Here is a 20,402-nt window from a genome sequence, read left to right as displayed (position 1 = left end):
TTTTATTTACCTCGAGAGTCCTTGAAGAATAACAATGGGGGACTTAATTCCAAGATGCCAACAGGAAAATTTTCCTTTTTCAATAAAATCTATGGGGGAAATAAGATAATACAGACAAAACTAAAGAACTTGAGCTTGAAACGTAACAAATTTCATCCAATCAAAGGTCGTCTTCAGAAATATGCAGGGTCATCGACCCGGGTCTGTAGCAACAAGAAAAGGGGCACTGGACATATGCTGATTTTTTTGGTGATAGATTGATCCTTTGCGAATGGAAATATACAACTTTCATTCACCGACCGCGAACGGTTTAGATTTTATGATTTTTTCTGCGAAGGTGGATTTTTTCATTCGCAAAGGATCAGTCTGTCACCAAAAAAATCAGCACGTGTCCAGAGCCTCTTTTCTGGCTGCTACAGCTCTTCAAGATTTACCAATTTTTTCGAAATTTCCCACTGAAACTGATTTATTTCCCAAAATACTGATCCTAGAGAAAATCTAACAGGGTGTTTTATGGCCATATTTCAGTCTTGAATTTCAGGTTATGCCAATCTATGAGGATATATACTCAAAACAGCATTCTCTTAAAAATTGAACAGAAGTTATGGCTTGTGGAAATATACCTCAACTATTAGAACCAATCTTTAATCATATCAACAAATTAGTGTTTTGAACATTGTACCATGAACGAAACAAAGAAATATCACTGTTTTCAAGTGCATTTATTAATCAACATCGGATAAAATCTTAAACATACTTAAAATTCACAAAATTTACACAACGGTGTATGAAAGTTTTCCGTGGGAAAACGAAACAACTATTTTATGGTTGGATAGAAATCAGAAGTACAATATCAGATATAAATCCTTGTCCATCCTCTGTCGATGAAGTCTTGACGCTCATACGGTTATTCGGGAAATAACTGGGCAGTATGACAACCAGCTGATTCGTCACCGTATTCAGGAAACTCTTGTTCGAATTCGCGGGAGGTCTAATGTTGAATCTCAGAGTTATTGGCTTTCCACGACGCAAATCACTCTTCAAACCAGGGATCATTCTGGGCAGTATACTGGCAACTTCACCTTGCAAGGTGCTTCCCCTTCTTGAAAGATCTATATCGACTCTTTCCAGTTGAACTTGCGTTACGATAGTTATATCTACGGTTATGCTATCAAGGTAACCCTGAGAGTTCTTCGAGGCACTCGTCTTCACGCTCATCTTGTTGCTTGGGAAGAATTTGGTCAGAATGGGAACCAAAGATTGAATCAAGGATTCTAGGTAGTCTTGACGAGACCCCACAGGTGGAAGGACCTTAAAGCTCAAACTAACCGACTCTCCACTGCTCAAATCGTCCTGAATTTTCTGATATATGTTGGGAATGATGTTGTCTATTTGCTCGACGAGTGTGTATCTAGAATTTGCTAAGTCAATGTCCACAGTATATCCCTTGGTTTGGGATGAAGGTTCTATACTGATAATCAGCAAGATTTCACTGATGCACCCTTGTGAATCTTTCTCAACCCTCGTTTCCAGATTGAGCTTGTAACCGGGGAAATACTTGCTCAATACAGGCACCAAGGAGTTTAAGATCACTTGAATGTAATCGTCTCTTGAACCGTAAGGTGGCTTGACCCCTATAGAAATGTTAACAGGTTTACCATTGCCTAGATCAGCGGACACCTCCGAAGAAATTTTGTTTAAATATTGACCCACTTGGTCGTTAAGGTTGACACCAGGTCTGGTCAAATCGATCTCAATATCTCCTTGAGGGATTTGCCTAGCTGGAGGCTGTATGGTTATTTGAATTGTTATTAGGGTGAAGTAGTTCTGAGAATTCTTCTGAGCAGATATAGCCACGCTGATTTGGCTGTTGGGTAAATATTTGGCCAATAGAGCTTCTAAAGTTTCAGAAACGACTTGGAGGTAACTCTGAGTCGATCTCGGTGGTGGTTTGATTTTGAAGCTTAAAGATACTGGTTTCTTAAGTGACAAGTCTTTGGTGATGTTGGGAAGAATATCAGGCATTATTTTACTTATTTGGTCGGTTAAAGTCACCCCTGGTTTCGACAAATCAATGTCAACATTCTCGTCTGGCGGTAGAAGCGATGATGACGTAGGTTCTAGTTTTATTTCTATCATGATTCCAGTGATATATTCTTGGGAATCCTTTGAAGCCGATATTTCGAGACTGACTTTGTTGTTGGGGAAATAGTCCATTATGATACTCTGCAAAGTTTCTGAAATTACCTGTAAATAACTCGATGTTGTCCCCTTTGGCGGTTTGATCTTGAAACTCAGGATCACCGGACGGTTATTGGATAGTTCTTGGGTAACATTTTGCTTCAAAGCTGGCATAAGCTTATCTATTTCGTCTTTCAATGTAACTCCAGGTTTTGCCAAATCTATGTCGAAATCGTCGCCATTTGTTGATGGATTTGAAGGTTGCAAAGTTATTTCTAAAGTTACAAGTGTGAGATAGCCTTGAGAATCCTTTTGAGCGTTCAATTTCACTGCTATTTTGTTGTTAGGGAAGTAATTCGTAAGAATAGTAACAACAGAATTGGTAAGATCTTGTAGATAATTTTCTGGAGATCTATTAGGTGGTTTTATTTTGAAGGTCAAAGTTACAGGAGTCCTATTGTTTAGATTACTCGTTATTTGATTCAGAATATTAGGAATTTTTTGCCTTACTTGGTCGATCAAAGATTCGGGCTTCGTCAAATCAATATCTACGTTATTCTCCTCAACAGGCAGAGTTGAAGATGGTTCCAGAGTTATTTCTATAGTTACCAGTGTTATATAACCTTGAGGATTTTTCTCAGCATTCAATTTCACTAGGGTCTTGTTGTTAGGGAAGTACTTTGAAAGAATAGTTACCACAGAATTGGTGAGATCTTGCAGGTAACTTTCTGTTGACCCAGTGGGTGGTTTGATTTTAAATGTTAATGTTACAGGATTTTTGGTATTCAGTTTATCTGTTATCTGCTTCAGGAGACCAGGCATTTTTTCTCTCACTTGATCGATCAAAGTTGATCCAGGGATTGTCAAGTCAATATCTACGTTGTTGTCTTCTACAGGCGATGTTGGAGAAGGTTCCAGAGTTATTTCTATAGTTACGAGAGTTATATAACCTTGAGGATTTTTCTCAGCATTCAATTTCACTAGGATCTTGTTGTTAGGGAAGTACTTTGAAAGAATAGTTACCACAGAGTTGGTGAGGTCTTGCAGGTAACTTTCTGTTGACCCAGTGGGTGGTTTGATTTTAAAGGTTAATGTTACAGGATTTTTGGTATTCAGTTTATCTGTTATCTGCTTCAGGAGACCAGGCATTTTTTCTCTCACTTGATCGATCAAAGTTGATCCAGGTATTGTCAAGTCAATATCTACGTTGTTGTCTTCTACAGGCGATGTTGGGGATGGTTCCAGAGTTATTTCTATAGTTACGAGAGTTATATAACCTTGAGGATTTTTCTCAGCATTCAATTTCACTAGGACCTTGTTGTTAGGGAAGTACTTTGAAAGAATAGTTACCACAGAGTTGGTGAGGTCTTGCAGGTAACTTTCTGTTGACCCAGTGGGTGGTTTGATTTTAAAGGTTAATGTTACAGGATTTTTGGTATTCAGTTTATCTGTTATCTGCTTCAGGAGACCAGGCATTTTTTCTCTCACTTGATCGATCAAAGTTGATCCAGGGATTGTCAAGTCAATATCTACGTTGTTGTCTTCTACAGGCGATGTTGGAGATGGTTCCAGAGTTATTTCTATAGTTACAAGAGTTATATAACCTTGAGGATTTTTCTCAGCATTCAATTTCACTAGGACCTTGTTGTTAGGGAAGTACTTTGAAAGAATAGTTACCACAGAGTTGGTGAGGTCTTGCAGGTAACTTTCTGTTGACCCAGTGGGTGGTTTGATTTTAAAGGTTAATGTTACAGGATTTTTGGTATTCAGTTTATCTGTTATCTGCTTCAGGAGACCAGGCATTTTTTCTCTCACTTGATCGATCAAAGTTGATCCAGGGATTGTCAAGTCAATATCTACGTTGTTATCTTCTACAGGCGATGTTGGGGAAGGTTCCAGAGTTATTTCTATAGTTACAAGAGTTATATAACCTTGAGGATTTTTCTCAGCATTCAATTTCACTAGGACCTTGTTGTTAGGGAAGTACTTTGAAAGAATAGTTACCACAGAGTTGGTGAGGTCTTGCAGGTAACTTTCTGTTGACCCAGTGGGTGGTTTGATTTTAAAGGTTAATGTTACAGGATTTTTGGTATTCAGTTTATCTGTTATCTGCTTCAGGAGACCAGGCATTTTTTCTCTCACTCGATCGATCAAAGTTGATCCAGGGATTGTCAAGTCAATATCTACGTTGTTGTCTTCTACAGGCGATGTTGGAGATGGTTCCAGAGTTATTTCTATAGTTACGAGAGTTATATAACCTTGAGGATTTTTCTCAGCATTCAATTTCACTAGGATCTTGTTGTTAGGGAAGTACTTTGAAAGAATAGTTACCACAGAGTTGGTGAGGTCTTGCAGGTAACTTTCTGTTGACCCAGTAGGTGGTTTGATTTTAAATGTTAATGTTACAGGATTTTTAGTATTTAGTTTATCTGTTATCTGCTTCAGGAGACCAGGCATTTTTTCTCTCACTTGATCGATCAAAGTTGATCCAGGGATTGTCAAGTCAATATCTACGTTGTTATCTTCTACAGGCGATGTTGGGGAAGGTTCCAGAGTTATTTCTATAGTTACAAGAGTTATATAACCTTGAGGATTTTTCTCAGCATTCAATTTCACTAGGATCTTGTTGTTAGGGAAGTACTTTGAAAGAATAGTTACCACAGAGTTGGTGAGGTCTTGCAGGTAACTTTCTGTTGACCCAGTAGGTGGTTTGATTTTAAATGTTAATGTTACAGGATTTTTAGTATTTAGTTTATCTGTAATCTGTTTCAGAAGGTTAGGCATCTTTTCTTTTACTTGATCGATTACAGTTGACCCAGGTGTTGTCAAGTCTATATCTACGTTGTTGTCCTCTACAGGCGATGTTGGAGATGGTTCCAGAGTTGTTTCTATAGTTACGAGAGTTATATAACCTTGAGGATTTTTCTCAGCATTCAATTTCACTAGGATCTTGTTGTCAGGGAAGTACTTTGAAAGAATAGTTACTACAGAGTTGGTGAGGTCTTGCAGGTAATTTTCTGTCGACCCAGTGGGTGGTTTGATTTTGAAGGTTAAGGTTACAGGATTTTTGGTATTCAGTTTATCTGTAATCTGCTTCAGAAGATTAGGCATTTTTTCTTTCACTTCGTTGATCAATGTTGATCCAGGCTTTGTGAGGTCTATATCAACATCATCTTCTGGTTGTGTTGTAATTTCAGATGGGTGAAGTGTTATCTCTACATGTATTACAGTAATATATCCTTGAGGGTCCTTGTTGGCGTTTATTTTCAAACTGATTTTGTTTGGGGGGAAGTATTTGATCATTATTTCCTGTAAGTTCCTGCTTATTTCTTGCAGGTAATTTTCGGTTGAGCCAGTAGGCGGTTTAATATTGAATTCAAGGTTCACAGGCTGGTTTTTCGATAATTTATCATTGATATCCTTCAGAATTGTGGGTAATATTTCTCGAATCTTGTCCAATAAAGTTGTTCCCGGTTTGCTCAGATCTATATTGACATTTTCTTCAGTTGGTTCTTGTGTTGTTGTTGGCACTATTGTGATTTGTACGATTACTTGAATGACGTGCCCTTGAGGGTCCTTCTTGGCGTTCAATTTTACCTTCACCTCATTTTTGGGGAAGTATTTCGTTAATATTTCATGTAACGATTCGATGGTGGTTTTTAAGTCACTTTCGGTAGTCTTGTTTGGAGGTTTGATTGTGAAAGTCAAGGTAACAGGGTTCTTATTATTCAATTCTGTAGTTATTTTTGGTAAGATGCCAGGCAGAATAGTTGATATTTCTTTCGATAATGAAGAGTCCGGTTTAGAGAGGTCGATATCGATGTTTTCATCCTGCGGTTTATCAGGCTTGGATGGTTCAACTACTACTTGTATTGTGATTTCATTGAGATATCCTTGTGGATTTTTTTCAGTGGTGGTTTTTATATCGATTTTTTCATCAGGGAAATACTTCGTCAGAATGCTTATTAGAGTTTGAGTTGTTAAGTCTGAGTAAACTTTATCAGATCCCTTTGGAGGTGTTATTTTGAAGGTTATAGTGATGGTACGTTTTCCCTCAAGTGCTGGCTTGATGTTTGGAAGAATATTCGAAATTATTTCTTCGATTTTGTCCCCCAAGTTTGTTCCTGGTTTCGATAAATCAACTTTGACCTCAGTTTCTTCTTCATTCGATTTCGGCGTCGTCCAGTCTATATTGGTAGAAGATCGTGGGGTACTTGAGAACTCTTCCTCTGGTACTGTTTCGAAGTTCACAGATGTTGTAATTTTTTCGGAAGGAGTTGTTGATTCTTTGAAATCATCTATAGTTGTAGAAGGCACAATTGAAGATGATTTCTCCTCGGGCCTTGTTTCTTCCGTGAACCATCCCGATATATCTTCGGTAGTTGTTGATTTTGTGAATATATCTTCTGGAACTGATGGTGTTTTTGCTGAAGTTTCGGTTTGAGGTGTTGTTTCACCAGTGAACCATTTTGAGACATCTTTATCAGGTGTAGTGAAGTCTTTGGAATTTTCATCGAGTGGTGTCTTAGTTTGTTCAGTTGATATTTCTGTTATCTCCTCGCTAGGCGTGGTAGATTTTGTGAATATATTTTCATCGGTTTGAAGCGTGGTAGAATATGACTCATCTTGAGGTCTTGTTTTAGCAGTTACCCAATCATCCTTGCTTGTTGGTGATGAAGTGGCTGACGTTACAATCTGCGGTGAGGTTGGTCCAGTAATCTCTTCCTTATGTGTGGTAGAACCTTTGCTTTCATCAATTGGAATAGTTGTTTCTTCTTCACCTGTTTCTTCATTTATATGACTTGTGGTTGAGGGGGTGAACGTTGATTTTTCTTGTGGCCTTGTTTCATCAACCACTCCAGCATCTGTAACCTTCTTGCTAGATTCTGGCTCAATGACGATTTCGAAAATAATTTCATCTTCTGGTGTTTTATGTGTCTTGACAGTAATCTTGTCATCGGGGAAATACTTGGTTAATATACTGACTATTTTTTCTGATGTCTCCTTTGGATAGTTTTCATTGGAACCATCCGCAGGTTTCAGTTTGAATTTCAATATGACAGGTTTGTTTTCATCTAAATGAGGCTTAACATCAGGAATCTTGGTTATAATTTCTTCAATATAATCTGTTAACGTTTTACCAGGTTTCGATATATCGAAGGTGATTGTGGATTCTTTCGTTTCATCAGTTGATGGAGTAGTATTCTCATGAGTTGAAGAAGTAGTTTCAGGAGTGGTAGAGGATGCCTCTTCTTGGGATGTGCTTTCTGTTACTGAACTCGTAATTTCTCTTTTGGTTGTTGTAGAACCTTCGGATATATGTTCTAATGTTGAGGGAGCAGTGGATGATGTTTTCTCCCAAGATTTCGTTTCTTCTGTTACTAATTCAGTTATTCCTTCTCTAGATGTTGTAGAATGTTCACTGACCTTCGAAGGAGATGTTTCTTCCTTTCCTTCTTCAGTTATATAACTCGTAGTGAATGGTGTTGTGGTAGTTGGCTTCATTACTTCTTCAGGTGACTTTGGTTCAATTATCACTTCCACAATGACTTTCTCCATTTGATTATCTGGTGTTTTTACGCCTTTCGTTTTGATACTGATCTTGTTTTCGGGGAATAATTTTGTTAAGATAGTAACCAACGTTTCAGTTGTTGTTTTTGGATAATCATCATTTGATCCTTTTGGAGGTTTGATTACGAATTCCAAGGTAACTGGATGGTTGTGGTCTAACTTTGGTTCAATTTTGGGGAATATTTTTGGTATTATTTCTTCGATGTAGTCTGTTAATGTCTTTCCTGGTTTAGTGAGGTCAATGGTCAAAGTTTCATCTGTTTCCTTCGGTGAGGGGGTGGTAGATACAGTGAATGGTGTTGTGGTAGTTGGCTTCATTATTTCTCCAGGTGACTTTGGTTCAATTATCACTTCTACAATGACTTTTTTCATTTGATTATCTGGTGTTTTTACGCCTTTCGTTTTGATACTGATCTTGTTTTTGGGGAATAATTTTGTTAAGATACTAACCAACGTTTCAGTTGTTGTTTTTGGATAATCATCATTTGATCCTTTTGGAGGTTTGATTACGAATTCCAAGGTAACTGGATGGTTTTGGTTTAACTTTGGTTCAATTTTGGGAAATAGTTTTGGTATTATTTCTTCGATGTAGTCTGTTAATGTCTTTCCTGGTTTAGTGAGGTCAATGGTCAAAGTTTCATCTGTTTCCTTCGGTGAGGGGGTGGTAGATACAGGTGAAGTAATTTTCTTTGTTGTAGATCTTTCTTCCTTTATAGTAGTGAATTCTTTATTCGTATTTTCTTCTCTTGGTGTGGTTGATTCTTTCCCAGGCCTTGTTCCTTCAGTCACCTCTTCTGGTTTTGTTTCTGTGGTGGAAGATTCTGAAACACCACTTTTGGGGGTTGTCCTTTTTGTCTCTTCTTTACCGCTTATGGTTGATGTCTCTGTTGTGATGGGAGTTGTAGTTTCTCCAGGTTTTGTTACTTTGTTGGTGGACTCAGGTTCGATGGTAACTTGTACAACGACTTCTTTGGAATGACCGTCTGGTGTTTTCACTACTTTTGTTTCAACATTTATCTTGTTTTTGGGGTACAACTTCGTCAAAATACTGACCAATGTTTCAGTTGTTGTTTTTGGATAATCATCATTAGATCCCTTTGGAGGTTTTATTTTGAATTCCAGGGTGACTGGATGATTTTCGTCTAACTTTGGTTCGATTTTGTGGGTGACTTTTGGTATTATTTCTTCGATGTATTCTATCAATGTTTTTCCTGGTTTAGTCAGATCAATGGTCAAAGTTTCATCTATGTCTTTCGTTGAAGGAGTTGTATGTACAGTACTTGTTGTAGTACTTTCTTCCTTTCGAGTAGTTATGAATTCTTCATCGGTAAATAATTTCGTATTTTCTTCTTTTGGTGTGGTTGATTCTTTCTCAGGTCTTGTTCCTTCAGTCACCTCTTCAGGTTTTGTTTTTGTTGTAGAAGATTCGGAAACTCCACTCTTTGGCGTTGTAGTCCTTATTGTCTCTTCTTTCCCGCTTATGGTTGATGTCTCTGTTGTGATGGGAGTTGTAGTTTCTTCAGGTTTTGTTTCTTTGTTGGTGGACTCTGGTTCGATGGTAACTTGTACAACGACTTCTTTGGAATGACCGTCTGGTGTTTTCACTACTTTTGTTTCAACATTTATCTTGTTCTTGGGGTACAACTTCGTCAAAATACTAACCAATGTTTCAGTTGTTGTTTTTGGATAATCATCATTAGATCCCTTTGGAGGTTTTATTTTGAATTCCAGGGTGACTGGATGATTTTCGTCTAACTTTGGTTTGATTTTGTGGGTGACTTTTGGTATTATTTCTTCGATGTATTCTATCAATGTTTTTCCTGGTTTAGTCAGATCAATGGTCAAAGTTTCATCTATGTCTTTCGTTGAAGGAGTTGTATGTACAGTACTCTTTGTAGTACTTTCTTCCTTTCGAGTAGTGATGAATTCTTCATCGGTAAATAATTTCGTATTTTCTTCTTTTGGTGTGGTTGATTCTTTCTCAGGTCTTGTTCCTTCAGTCACCTCTTCAGGTTTTGTTTCTGTGGTGGAAGATTCTGAAACACTACTTTTGGGGGTTGTCCTTTTTGTCTCTTCCTTACCGCTTATGGTTGATGTCTCTGTTGTGATGGGAGTTGTAGTTTCTTCAGGTTTTGTTTCTTTGTTAGTGGACTCTGGTTCGATGGTAACTTGTACAACGACTTCTTTGGAATGACCGTCTGGTGTTTTCACTACTTTTGTTTCAACATTTATCTTGTTCTTGGGGTACAACTTCGTCAAAATACTAACCAATGTTTCAGTTGTTGTTTTTGGATAATCGTCATTAGATCCCTTTGGAGGTTTGACTTTGAATTCCAAGGTGACAGGGTGGTTTTCGTCTAACTTTGATTCTATTTTGGGGTTGACTTTCGGTATTATTTCTTCGATGTATTCTATCAATGTTTTTCCCGGTTTAGTGAGATCAATGGTCAACGTTTCATCTATGTCTTTCGTTGAAGGAGTCGTATATACAGTACTTGTTGTCGTACTTTCTTCCTTTCGAGTAGTGACGAATTCTTCATCGGTAAATAATTTCGTATTTTCTTCCTTTGGTGTGGTTGATCGCGTTGTGGTTTTTTTCCATTCTTCGTCTGTTGGGGTGGTGGACGACGATTCTTTCTGTGTTCTTGTTTTTTCAGTCACCTCCTCAGGTTTTGTTTCTGTTGTGGAAGATTTTGAAACATAACCTTTGGTGGTTGTAGATAGTGTCGTTATTGTTTCTTCTTTACCGCTTATCGTTGAAGCCTCTGTTGGGATGGAAGTTGTTTTTTCTTCAGGTTTTGTTAGTTCTTTTGATGTGGTTGATTCCTTGGACGAATCATCTTGAGCTGAAGTGGTTGATAGCGATGTGTATTCTTTCCATTCTTCTTGTGTTGGAGTAGTGGATGATGAATCTTTGTGAGGTCTTGTTTCCTCATTCACTTCTCTAACTGTTGTAGATTCTTCTTGCGGTTTTGTTTCCTTATCATACGATTTTGTTGTGCCTTCTCCAGGTTTAGTTGATTTGTCAAACATATTCTCATCACTTGAAGTTGTTCTTCCGGTCTTGTCTTTCTCAATTTCTCCTCTGGGTGTTGAAGTATTTTCCTCAGATATAGTCTCTTCTGCCGAGGAAGTTATAGATTCTTTTGATGTATTCTCTTCAACAGGTAATGTTGTTCTAGGAGTTTTTCCACTTCCACCTTTGGCTGTTGTTTCCTCTTCTTCTGTTTCATCTTGGGGCGTGATTTTACTCGTTTCGTCTCCTCCAGAGGTTGTGTATTCTTTAGATATTTTTTCCTCAGTTGAAGGAGTTGTTGATAAAAATTCTTCAAGGGACGTTTGTTTGCCTATATCCGAACTTGTTTCTTCTTTCCGTGTGGTAGATACTTCGAATTCATTCTCACTGCCTGTGGAAGTTGTTCGTTGTGTTTTTGCGGTAGTTATTCTTGAAGATTCTTCTTCAGGTCTTGTGTATTCTTTGGAAGAATTATCCTCCACCGATGATGTAGTAGAGGCTTCTCTTCGAGGAGTTGTTTTACCTTCATCTGCATCTGTTATCTCTTTTGTTGTGGTATATGGTGTTGTTTCTTTTTCCACATTGGTCGTTGTCGAAGAACTTGGTTCAATGGTGACCAAATATGTTACTGTATCTATAACATTGTCACGTTTATTGATTTTAACGTCAATTTCAATCTTTTCCTTCGGGAATTTCTGTTCCAATATTTCTAGGATTTTTTTCGTCTCTTCCTTCACTGTTTGTTCATTTGAGTTCTTAGTAGGTTTTACTTGGAACTCAACTTGTACAGGCTTCTTGGTATTAACTTCTTTTTCAATATTTGGCACAACTGTTAGAATTTCTGTGACAAGGCTGGAACCCGGTTTGTTCAGATCGAATTTTACCTTGATAGGTTTTTCCCCGGATGGAGTAGTGGTTTGAGGTGTAGTTTCAGTGACTTCTTCGGTTTCTGTAGTCGTCTCTTCTGTCACCAGATTGACCAAAAATGGAGGTGTTGTGTTAGTAGAAGGCTCGATAGTAACAACCAAAGTGATATTAGTGATAGTATCGTGTTTATCCTTCAGAATGTTCACGTGGTAACTTACTTCGTTGTCAGGGTAAACTGTTGTTAATATTTTCTCAATTGTTTTTACGGCTTCCTTCACCAACTGTTCATTTGTTTTTTTCGAAGGTTTAATGTCGAATTCCACCACAACTGGTTGGTCTTTTGGATGCTTCAGAATGATTTCATCTTTGATATCTGGTAGTATGTTCACCACTTCATTAACTAAATTAGTATCAGGTTTCGACAAATCTATATGGATTTTTATGGGAACCGTTTCTTTAGGAGTAGATGGTTTGTCTTCTGGAGATATAGGGGTACTGGATTCTTCGTTATTCTCTCCTGGCTTCTTTGTGTTTTCAGTGGGATTCTTGGTAGGAGTAGAAGGTTCTATGATGAGGACTACGGTCAATTTAGTTATGAATCCATTGGGATTTTTGATGGCATCCACATTCACCACAATCTTCTTATCTGGAAACAGATCTGAGACAGTTGTTGTTATAATATTTATGGTTTTTTTCACGAATTCTTCAGTGGAATCTTTCGGTGGTTGAATATCGATCTTTATGACAAGAGGTTGGTCCTCATCCATTTCTTTGGTAACCTCGGGTTTGATCTTGATCAACTCGGTGGTTATTTCTTTGGGAATATTAGTCCCTGGTCTGGATAAATCTATTTTGACCTCATGAATATTTTTGGGAGTTGGTGTAGTACTACCAATTTCCGGATTTTTATTCCCTGGTGAAATGACGAAGATTACACTTATACTTTTGATGGTATGGTCACTGTTCTTAGTTATCTTGGCACTCACTTTGATTTTTTCATTTGGATATAGTGTTGTCAGAGTTGTTAATATAGTATCAACAGTATCTTTCACAAACTTAGGGTTAGATCCGGTAGGGGGTTCTATATTTAATTGAAAGCTTATCGGTTCTTTTGGCACTGGTGTCTCTTTCTTGATTTTCGTCAGGATGCTTGTTAGTTCCTCAGGGATATTTTTTCCAGGTCTGGATAAATCTATGTTTATTACTTTGTTTGGCTGTTGGGTTGTAATTCCGGGTTTTGGTGTGGTGATTGTAGTCTTTGAAGTTGTTATTTCGTGGATTTGAGGTGTAGTTTTTTCATCTGGTTTTTTCGGTTTCTGATTTATGCTGATTATGAAAGTAACTTCTGATATTCTGCCATGTTTATCCTTCGTGATCTTGGCTTTAACCTTCACGTCATCATCAGGGAATAATTTGGTGATAATTGTCAAGACGGTATTTGCTGTTTTTTTGACGTACTCAGTTGTAGCTTTATTTGGAGGCCTTATATTGAGTTTTATGTTGACTGGTTTCCCTTCCCCCTGTTTTTCCTTGATTTTGTGTTTCAAAGAAGGAAAAATATTTATTAATTCTTCAACAAGTTTCGTTCCTGGTTTTTCGAGATCTATATTTATAGTTTCCGGAAGATCTGGCAACTCATTTACTACGTTTTTATCCGTTGGTTCTATTGTGATTAAGACGGTTACATTTTCAACAGTTCCTTGGGGGTTTTTAACAAGTTTGACTTGGAATTCCAGTTTATTGTATGGATATACTTTAGAGAGTATAGTTATTATAGTCTTTACGAATTTTTGGACTGTTTCATCAGTGGCATCCTTGGGTGGTTGGATTATCAGATGGACATTGGCTGGGCGATTTTTAGCGATTAGTTTGTTTAATTTTGGCAAGATATTGATGATTTTCGGAACCAATTCTTTCTCGGAATTCGTCAAATTTATGTTCAACGTTTCACCAGTTTTAGGTTTCTGAGTGCAGGTGCTGGGAATTACTGTTATAACAACCTTCATGTTTTGAATGAATCCTTGCGGATTTTTCTTCGCTGCTACTTCCGATGTTATCCTATCTTCAGGGAAGTTATCGGTCAAGATGAAAAGTATCGTCTTTAACGTGTCTTGCATGAATTCTTCCGTAGATCCCTTGGGAGGCAGAACGAAGATGGTCAAAGTGATCGGAGTTGCGTCTTCCTCGCTCAACATGTCCCTCAAGCTTGGTAAGATTTTTGTTAACTCTTCTGTAACGTCGCTTCCTGGTTTCAGTAGATCTATATGGACAACTTTCTCTTTTTTCTTCGATTCGATGGTGAAGTTGGGTTCGACTGTGATAACCAGAGTCATTTTGGTGACTGTTCCTCGATCGTCTTTTGTAGCTTTAGTTTGGAAGCTGATCTCGTTGTCTGGGAATATCCTAGAGATTGTTGAAATGATGACATGCGTTATATTATCGATGGTCTTCTTGTCGGAGTTTGTGGGAGGTTTGAGGATCAAGGTGAAGGTAGTTGTTTTATCTACGGGTTTCTTGTTGGCCAGTGAATCTTTCAGGGATGATACTTCACGATTTACCTGATCTACCAAACTTTGTCCAGGCAGAGTGAGATCGATTCTAAGTGCATTCTTTGGTTCGATTACGATGTCTAAGATTACGAAGGTGATTTCTCTCTTATGATTCTCGTAGATATTGGCAGTTACGCCAATTTCGTTGGGGAAATATTTTTTCAGTGTTGTGAGGACCGTGTCTATAGTTTGAGCCACAGTTTTTTTATTAGATCTTGCTGGTGGTTTAATCTTCAGACTGAGAATCACTGGTTTGTTCTCATTGAAAATTACTTCAACCTCTTGCTGTATATTCTTCATGATATTGATGATGCCGTTGTCCAAACCTTCGCTCGTCTTAGAAATATCTACGGTGAAAGTGAAAGAATTGTCACGTCGCTGATTCAGATTAACAACGCAGTTTATGATGTTGACACCTCCGTTAGGATCTAGAGATATCGATGCTTTGGTAGAGAATTCTGTATCAGGTAACAGCTTGATCAGGATTGAGTCGATGGCACCGATTATATTGTGAATGCTTGATTTGGTAGTTCCTGCCGGTGGTATGATCTGAAGTTTCATAAGGTTGGACATATCTCCGTTCAGACGTATCGAAGGATTTTGCACGGCAATCGACAAAACTTGATGCAGGATCTGCATCATATCCACGTTTGGTTTGGACAGATCAACTGTGATGAATTCAGAGTTTGGAGTTTTGGTCTTCTGGTGCGCTTCCGAGGGAAGTATGGACATTATAACCGTCAAGCTGGCGATGGTACCGTCGTTTTTACCCTTCACCTCAGTCCTGATGAAACCCTGCATAGGGAGGAAGATCCACTGAGCCATGAGATCTCTGAGCGTTCTCTCTATGAGGTCCACATATTGTTCCTGTGAGTTTTGCGGGGGATTTATAAAGAAAAATATGGTTACCGGCTGCTGTCGCTGTATTTGCTTCTTGAGATCCTTGAGGGTGTTAATGAATGCTCTCGAGATCAATTCTGTTGGATCGTTCGCCGTTGACAAATCGAGGCTCAATTTTCTCGTGTTTGACCTCTGTCTCGCTGTTTTCACTGGAGATCCTGAAGAAAAAATTTAGGGTTTTCAATATTTGAATTTATTTTTCGTTGCGGGTGTTTTGATGCTACCTCCAAATGTGGACATGAATTAAGGGTTGGTAAAGATTGAAATTAGGCATTGACTTCGGGTTGAATACTACTTAAATCATTCTCCTGTTAATAAAATGTGTTTATGATAACTATTTTTTTTACAGTGTTAGCCTTTAACTCCTACAAATATTAGTAACAATAGATTCTTGCGGTGAAAAGAAAAACTTTTTTACCTATACCAATTTTTTTGATTCGGCCCTTATAAAGATATAGCAATTCTAAGTTTTCATAATGAGCTGTGACACCTCTGGAAGAACAAAATTGCCTTCAGAATAACTAGCTAAATATGTGATACTAAAGACCTGTGGATCTTTTGAGCAGAATTGTATTCAGCCAAAGTACCCAATTTTTGAAAATTCACAGATACTTTTTAATTTTTGAACATCAAATTACTTTAAAATGGCGTATTATACGAGAAAATATAGAGAATACTTTTATTTTACAAAACGTCCAAATATTCATTAGATAGTGTCCAACTTAGTTTCAAGAGTTGGGTTCTTTGAATTTTTGGTATTTTTATGGTACGTAATGGTCATAATGAGAAAACTGAAAGACGTGGGTGTGGGTGATATCTTGAGTTCGAGAAAGATTCATCAAATAAATGAAAAACTATATTCCGAAATTCATTTCATTCGATTGAACCATTTTTTAGGGTTTTTTAACAGCCTGTATCTTTCAAACAGAGCCGAATCGAAAAAAAATGGTAAAGGAAAAAAGTGTTTGTTTTGACCTCAAGTATCTACTGTTAAAATATTTGTACGAGTCGATGACTCAAACTGTATACGCAGTTGAAGAATTGAAGTGGATAATTTGCGTACATCTATACGGGATGTTTCATGAACATTGCAAACAAATTCAGTATAATAATCTCTGAGCAATTTGAAGTTGGAAAGATCCTGTAGCCAAGGTCCGTTAGTGCTTTCTCTATATTTCCGAAATCTCTTTTATCTTGTATCCTCCCTGAAAAGCGTCCATTAATAACAATCCTTGTATTTCCAATTGTTGGATGCTCTACTCGATCATATTTTGAATAACAAAAGTTTTTCAATTTTTTTTGAAGAGTTGTGTATTATAGAGAAAACGCTGAGTTTCTTTGTGTTTTAAATTGATTAAGAATCGCATAAATGAATTCAATTTTGGAAAAGGGCACTAGCATTCCATTTTCTGCTTGTACTGTCTTCTGCCACTGTAGTTTTTGAAACGAGGTTTTCAATGTGAAATAATCACCTAATAATGTCGTTCAAATATCTCAAGCTGTCGAAAGTATCAAAGAATTCGTTATTTACTTGAAATACATTCAATGTCCTGTACCTATCTTGGAAAAGAAAATTTTCTTGGCGAAGGCCTAGCTAGAGGATCTTCACGACTCCAAATAACTCAGGGAAAAATATCCTGATTTGTACCTATACCCTGTATGAAGGCGAATAAAAACAAGATTTCGTATAATGTACTGATGTTTCAAGTGGAAATAGCAACAGTATATCTTGTAACTGCTTATATCATACACTTGCAAGATTTTTCTAATGTTTCTTATGTGTCATGAGGACCATATTTTGTGCGTTTAATACTCAAGCATACGTCTCCCCACATAGTATATTCAATAATACTGAAAATTCGATTCGAGTGAAAAAAGTGGATTTTCTCTTGAATAGCTACTTCAATTTTCAAGAAGTGTATGTTGCAATTATAGATTATGAAAATGAGCATTAAATTATGATAATATTACTTGGAATTTGCTGTCAAGCCAAACGTTTCATTGATACAAATAGCCGATTCTTGAGATTTTGATGTGAAAATGTGGAAGGAAATTAGCCAATTAAATTTGCACCCAAAATTCGTTGATAATTCTGCGGTTTTTCGTTTGCGGTCTATCCGATCGCTATGATGCATTCCTGCCAATATCCTTGAAACTTTCTTCGCGAGCAACGAAACTAATCAATCTCGCCTAAATATAAAAATGATTCTATAGAAATCCTAATTGATTTTGTCACTTTCCGAATATGAAGTCGAGTAATTTGAAAATCCATCTTCAAGCTGGTAATGACCTTTAATATGCTCACTTTGTGGAATAATCGAAATGAATGAGTCAACGTTTTTGTCGCTAATGAGGCACAGGAGGATACAGAAGAAGAAATATTCGAATCACTGCGAGGATAAAAATATCGGTGGACACTCTGAATGTCATACATTATTCATAAATATGTTTCTGATTGTTAATTAGGCATAAATGATTATTTATCGATATCAAAACGTCGGTGTTTGCCAAAAGAGGAAAGAATATTCGACGTAGATACGTGATTTGACTAGAAACTATTTCTTTTGGTCTTTTGAAATAGAGAATGCTCGAAGCATTTAAGGTATAAAATTGGAAAGTTTAATCAAAAAGTGAGGCCTGAAATAAAGGCTCATTCTAGGGATGAAAACTTTTGAAATAATCAATGAAAAGTAAAATTTGGAGTGAATTTTTTTGAGTGTCGCATTACAACCTCTCATATATTTTGTCGTAATGTTTCAGAGGTCTGAAAAAATAATTATTGGATTGGATATCATATTGTTTGGTGACAATAACTGTGTTTGGCGAAAACGAAATATTGAAAGAATAGTCATAATAACATATAGAATTCTTACTCACTTGATATAGCTGAATCTGTCCATACTAAAATGATGAAAAGGAAGATAATATCTATCCTCAATATTCTCATATTGTGCGAGTCATTGACAACTGAATCTGAAAAAAATCACGATTTGAATAAAAAAATTTTAATAGTATAATAAAAATTCAATATACCTGTCGTATAAAAATAGGATAAGAAGAATATGATACTTTTAGGACATGCATAAAAAATATGTGGCACAATGTTGGTCACGCACAATGTTGTTATTCATCAAGCAAAAAGCATTCCATGGACATAATATACAAGTGAAAAAAGTTTTGCAATGAATCGCTCTGTTTAAACTGACCAAATATTGAATAATGCTTGCATGTTTCATCCCTAAAAAGGACAAAAAAATTGGGAATTTATTCATAAGTATATAACCTTTCTACTGGTACAACGTACCAGTGCTGTCCAGCACCTGTCCAATTCAAATTATAATAATTTTTTCTTCACCTATTATTGAAAAGCTTGAATGTCACAACGAAATGTCTACAAGAGCTTTAGTTTACATTGAAGACAAGGAATCAACGATGCTGAAAAACATATAAACCGTCATAAAAAATCGCAATGTTATAGTGATCTGTTAATTTTAAGACTTTTCTTTATGAATTTTTATCGATTTGAATAAGAAATCTGGTGATAAAAAATAACATGCTGAAATGCAGTGGTTTGAAGCTCCGCTGTGTTTTTATGATTCTATAATAATAATAATAATAATAATAATAAATGTCTTTATTTCATCAGAAATCCCAAGGGGAAGTTCACCCAAAGGTGCTCTACCACTTAACCCTTGTAGTTTACGAAAAAATACATTTGAATATACCTAAATCAAAAAAAAAAAGAAAAAAATCATTTTTATTCAATGAACTCTTTTATTGTAGGTAGGTTTATGTTATATGGGTATAAGAAATATATGGAATGAAAGTATATAATGAAATTTTTCTAGAATTCAAGGATCATTTATTTAGAAAGATGATGTTCAGCAGTGAATATCAGTAGATTGGGAATTTTGCTATTCATTTTGAATTTTCTTCAAAATTTGCAGTATTTTCTGTAGAAAATTGGACCATACTTAAAAATTTTTATGTTTTTCGACTTAACTTATGTTGTTTTTCAATTATTATTTGAAAAAAGGCATTCTAATCTTTAATATTTCATATAATAGAAGTGTTTTATTCAATGTAAGTACCTATAGCCTATAAATTGAGTGGAGAGGTTTGTAAAATATGATGAAATTGAATAAAAGGCTATAGTTGATTCGAATGAATCTCTTTTTTTCATTGCGTTAGAAATACTCACTTGATACACTTGTACCATTTATAATATGAAAAGGGAACTTAAGAATATAGTCGGTGGGGATATATTTCACAAAGGTGAATATAAAAAAAAAGTAAATGAATGTGATGCAAAAATTCAAAAAAGTACTTACACAGTCGAATCAATAACACGAATATCGAACGAAAAATGGAAATAGCGCTTTTATTCACTAATTCAATCTGTCGTTTATCCTATGCGGTTTTTTCTGTCTCAATATCTGCGGATTGTATCTGGAATTCATCCGACTTTTTCCTATTGGCGAAGATAAAGTGGCCGTGCAAGGTTGCAGATCGCTACTACCTCAAGATCAGGAAGTTCGAATGGATAAGCTATTTTTGCTTTTCCTCTATTCCCGATAGTCGAATGCAACAAGGATGAGGTAAAAATTTCTACAGGTGATTCATATGGAAATATGCTGACCTTGCGTGGTTTTGGCCTCTTGAAGATACGACTGATTCGCCGAATATAATAACATAATGTCAACAGTTCCATCACGGTTTAATGAAGACGTTTCTGATGAATCTGAATTTCGAAGAAAATTATCGATACTTTGTTTGAAACTTTATGGATCCCTGGAGAGATGTTTGAAACTATTTAAGAAGAAACTTAAACGACTATCATACTATCAGTTGAAGACTTTAGATGTTTATTGAAACGAAAAGCTCCAAAACAGGAATTTTGAAGGGAAAAATACGAATTCTATCGTTTTTTCTTCTGGTACGTCAGAGCCTTCTTTCCTCTTCTCTCATCATCCAAGTTATTAAATCAATGGAGACGTGAGATCCTCCTCGTCTGCAACACTCTATGGAAATATCCCATTCCCCGAGACTCCATACAGATGGAAGTCCGAAATTTATGAAAAGAGGTCAAGAGACATTCAGGTCGATACCTTAAAAACAAAGGGGACTTTCGAGGGACATATCTTCGTTAAAAATGAGGGTTTGGATGAGTCCGCGAGTGGCAATTTCCTGTCTAAGTTGGGAAAAAAATCTACACCCTCTGGCTCTCACCTAATATCTTTTCGTCCTACGCATGTTCCTTTTGATACAACCATAATCTGGAACATGTGAGGCCATTTATGAAATTGTTCCCTGGCGTG

The 20,402-nt window shown here is 36.6% G+C and overlaps 1 protein-coding gene across 1 annotated transcript; it reads right to left on the bottom strand.

The window, feature by feature from the left end:
- Positions 1–703: 703 nt before the first annotated feature.
- On the bottom strand, positions 704–19,434 carry LOC123309460 (mucin-2-like). The gene is made up of 6 exons (XM_044892597.1): positions 19,416–19,434; positions 17,962–18,057; positions 10,693–15,242; positions 6,922–10,413; positions 827–6,792; positions 704–747 (listed from the first exon to the last, which is right to left on the bottom strand). The coding sequence occupies exons 2-6, from the start codon at positions 18,029–18,031 to the stop codon at positions 726–728; spliced, it is 14,100 nt and encodes a 4,699-aa protein (XP_044748532.1). The 5' UTR covers positions 18,032–18,057; positions 19,416–19,434; the 3' UTR covers positions 704–725.
- Between the last annotated feature and the right edge of the window lie 968 nt (positions 19,435–20,402).

Source organism: Coccinella septempunctata, chromosome 3 (assembly GCF_907165205.1).
Source record: "Coccinella septempunctata chromosome 3, icCocSept1.1, whole genome shotgun sequence".
Lineage (NCBI taxonomy): Eukaryota > Metazoa > Arthropoda > Insecta > Coleoptera > Coccinellidae > Coccinella > Coccinella septempunctata.
The sequence above is the reverse complement of the archived record's forward strand: the minus strand, read 5'-3'. Positions and strand labels throughout refer to the sequence as shown.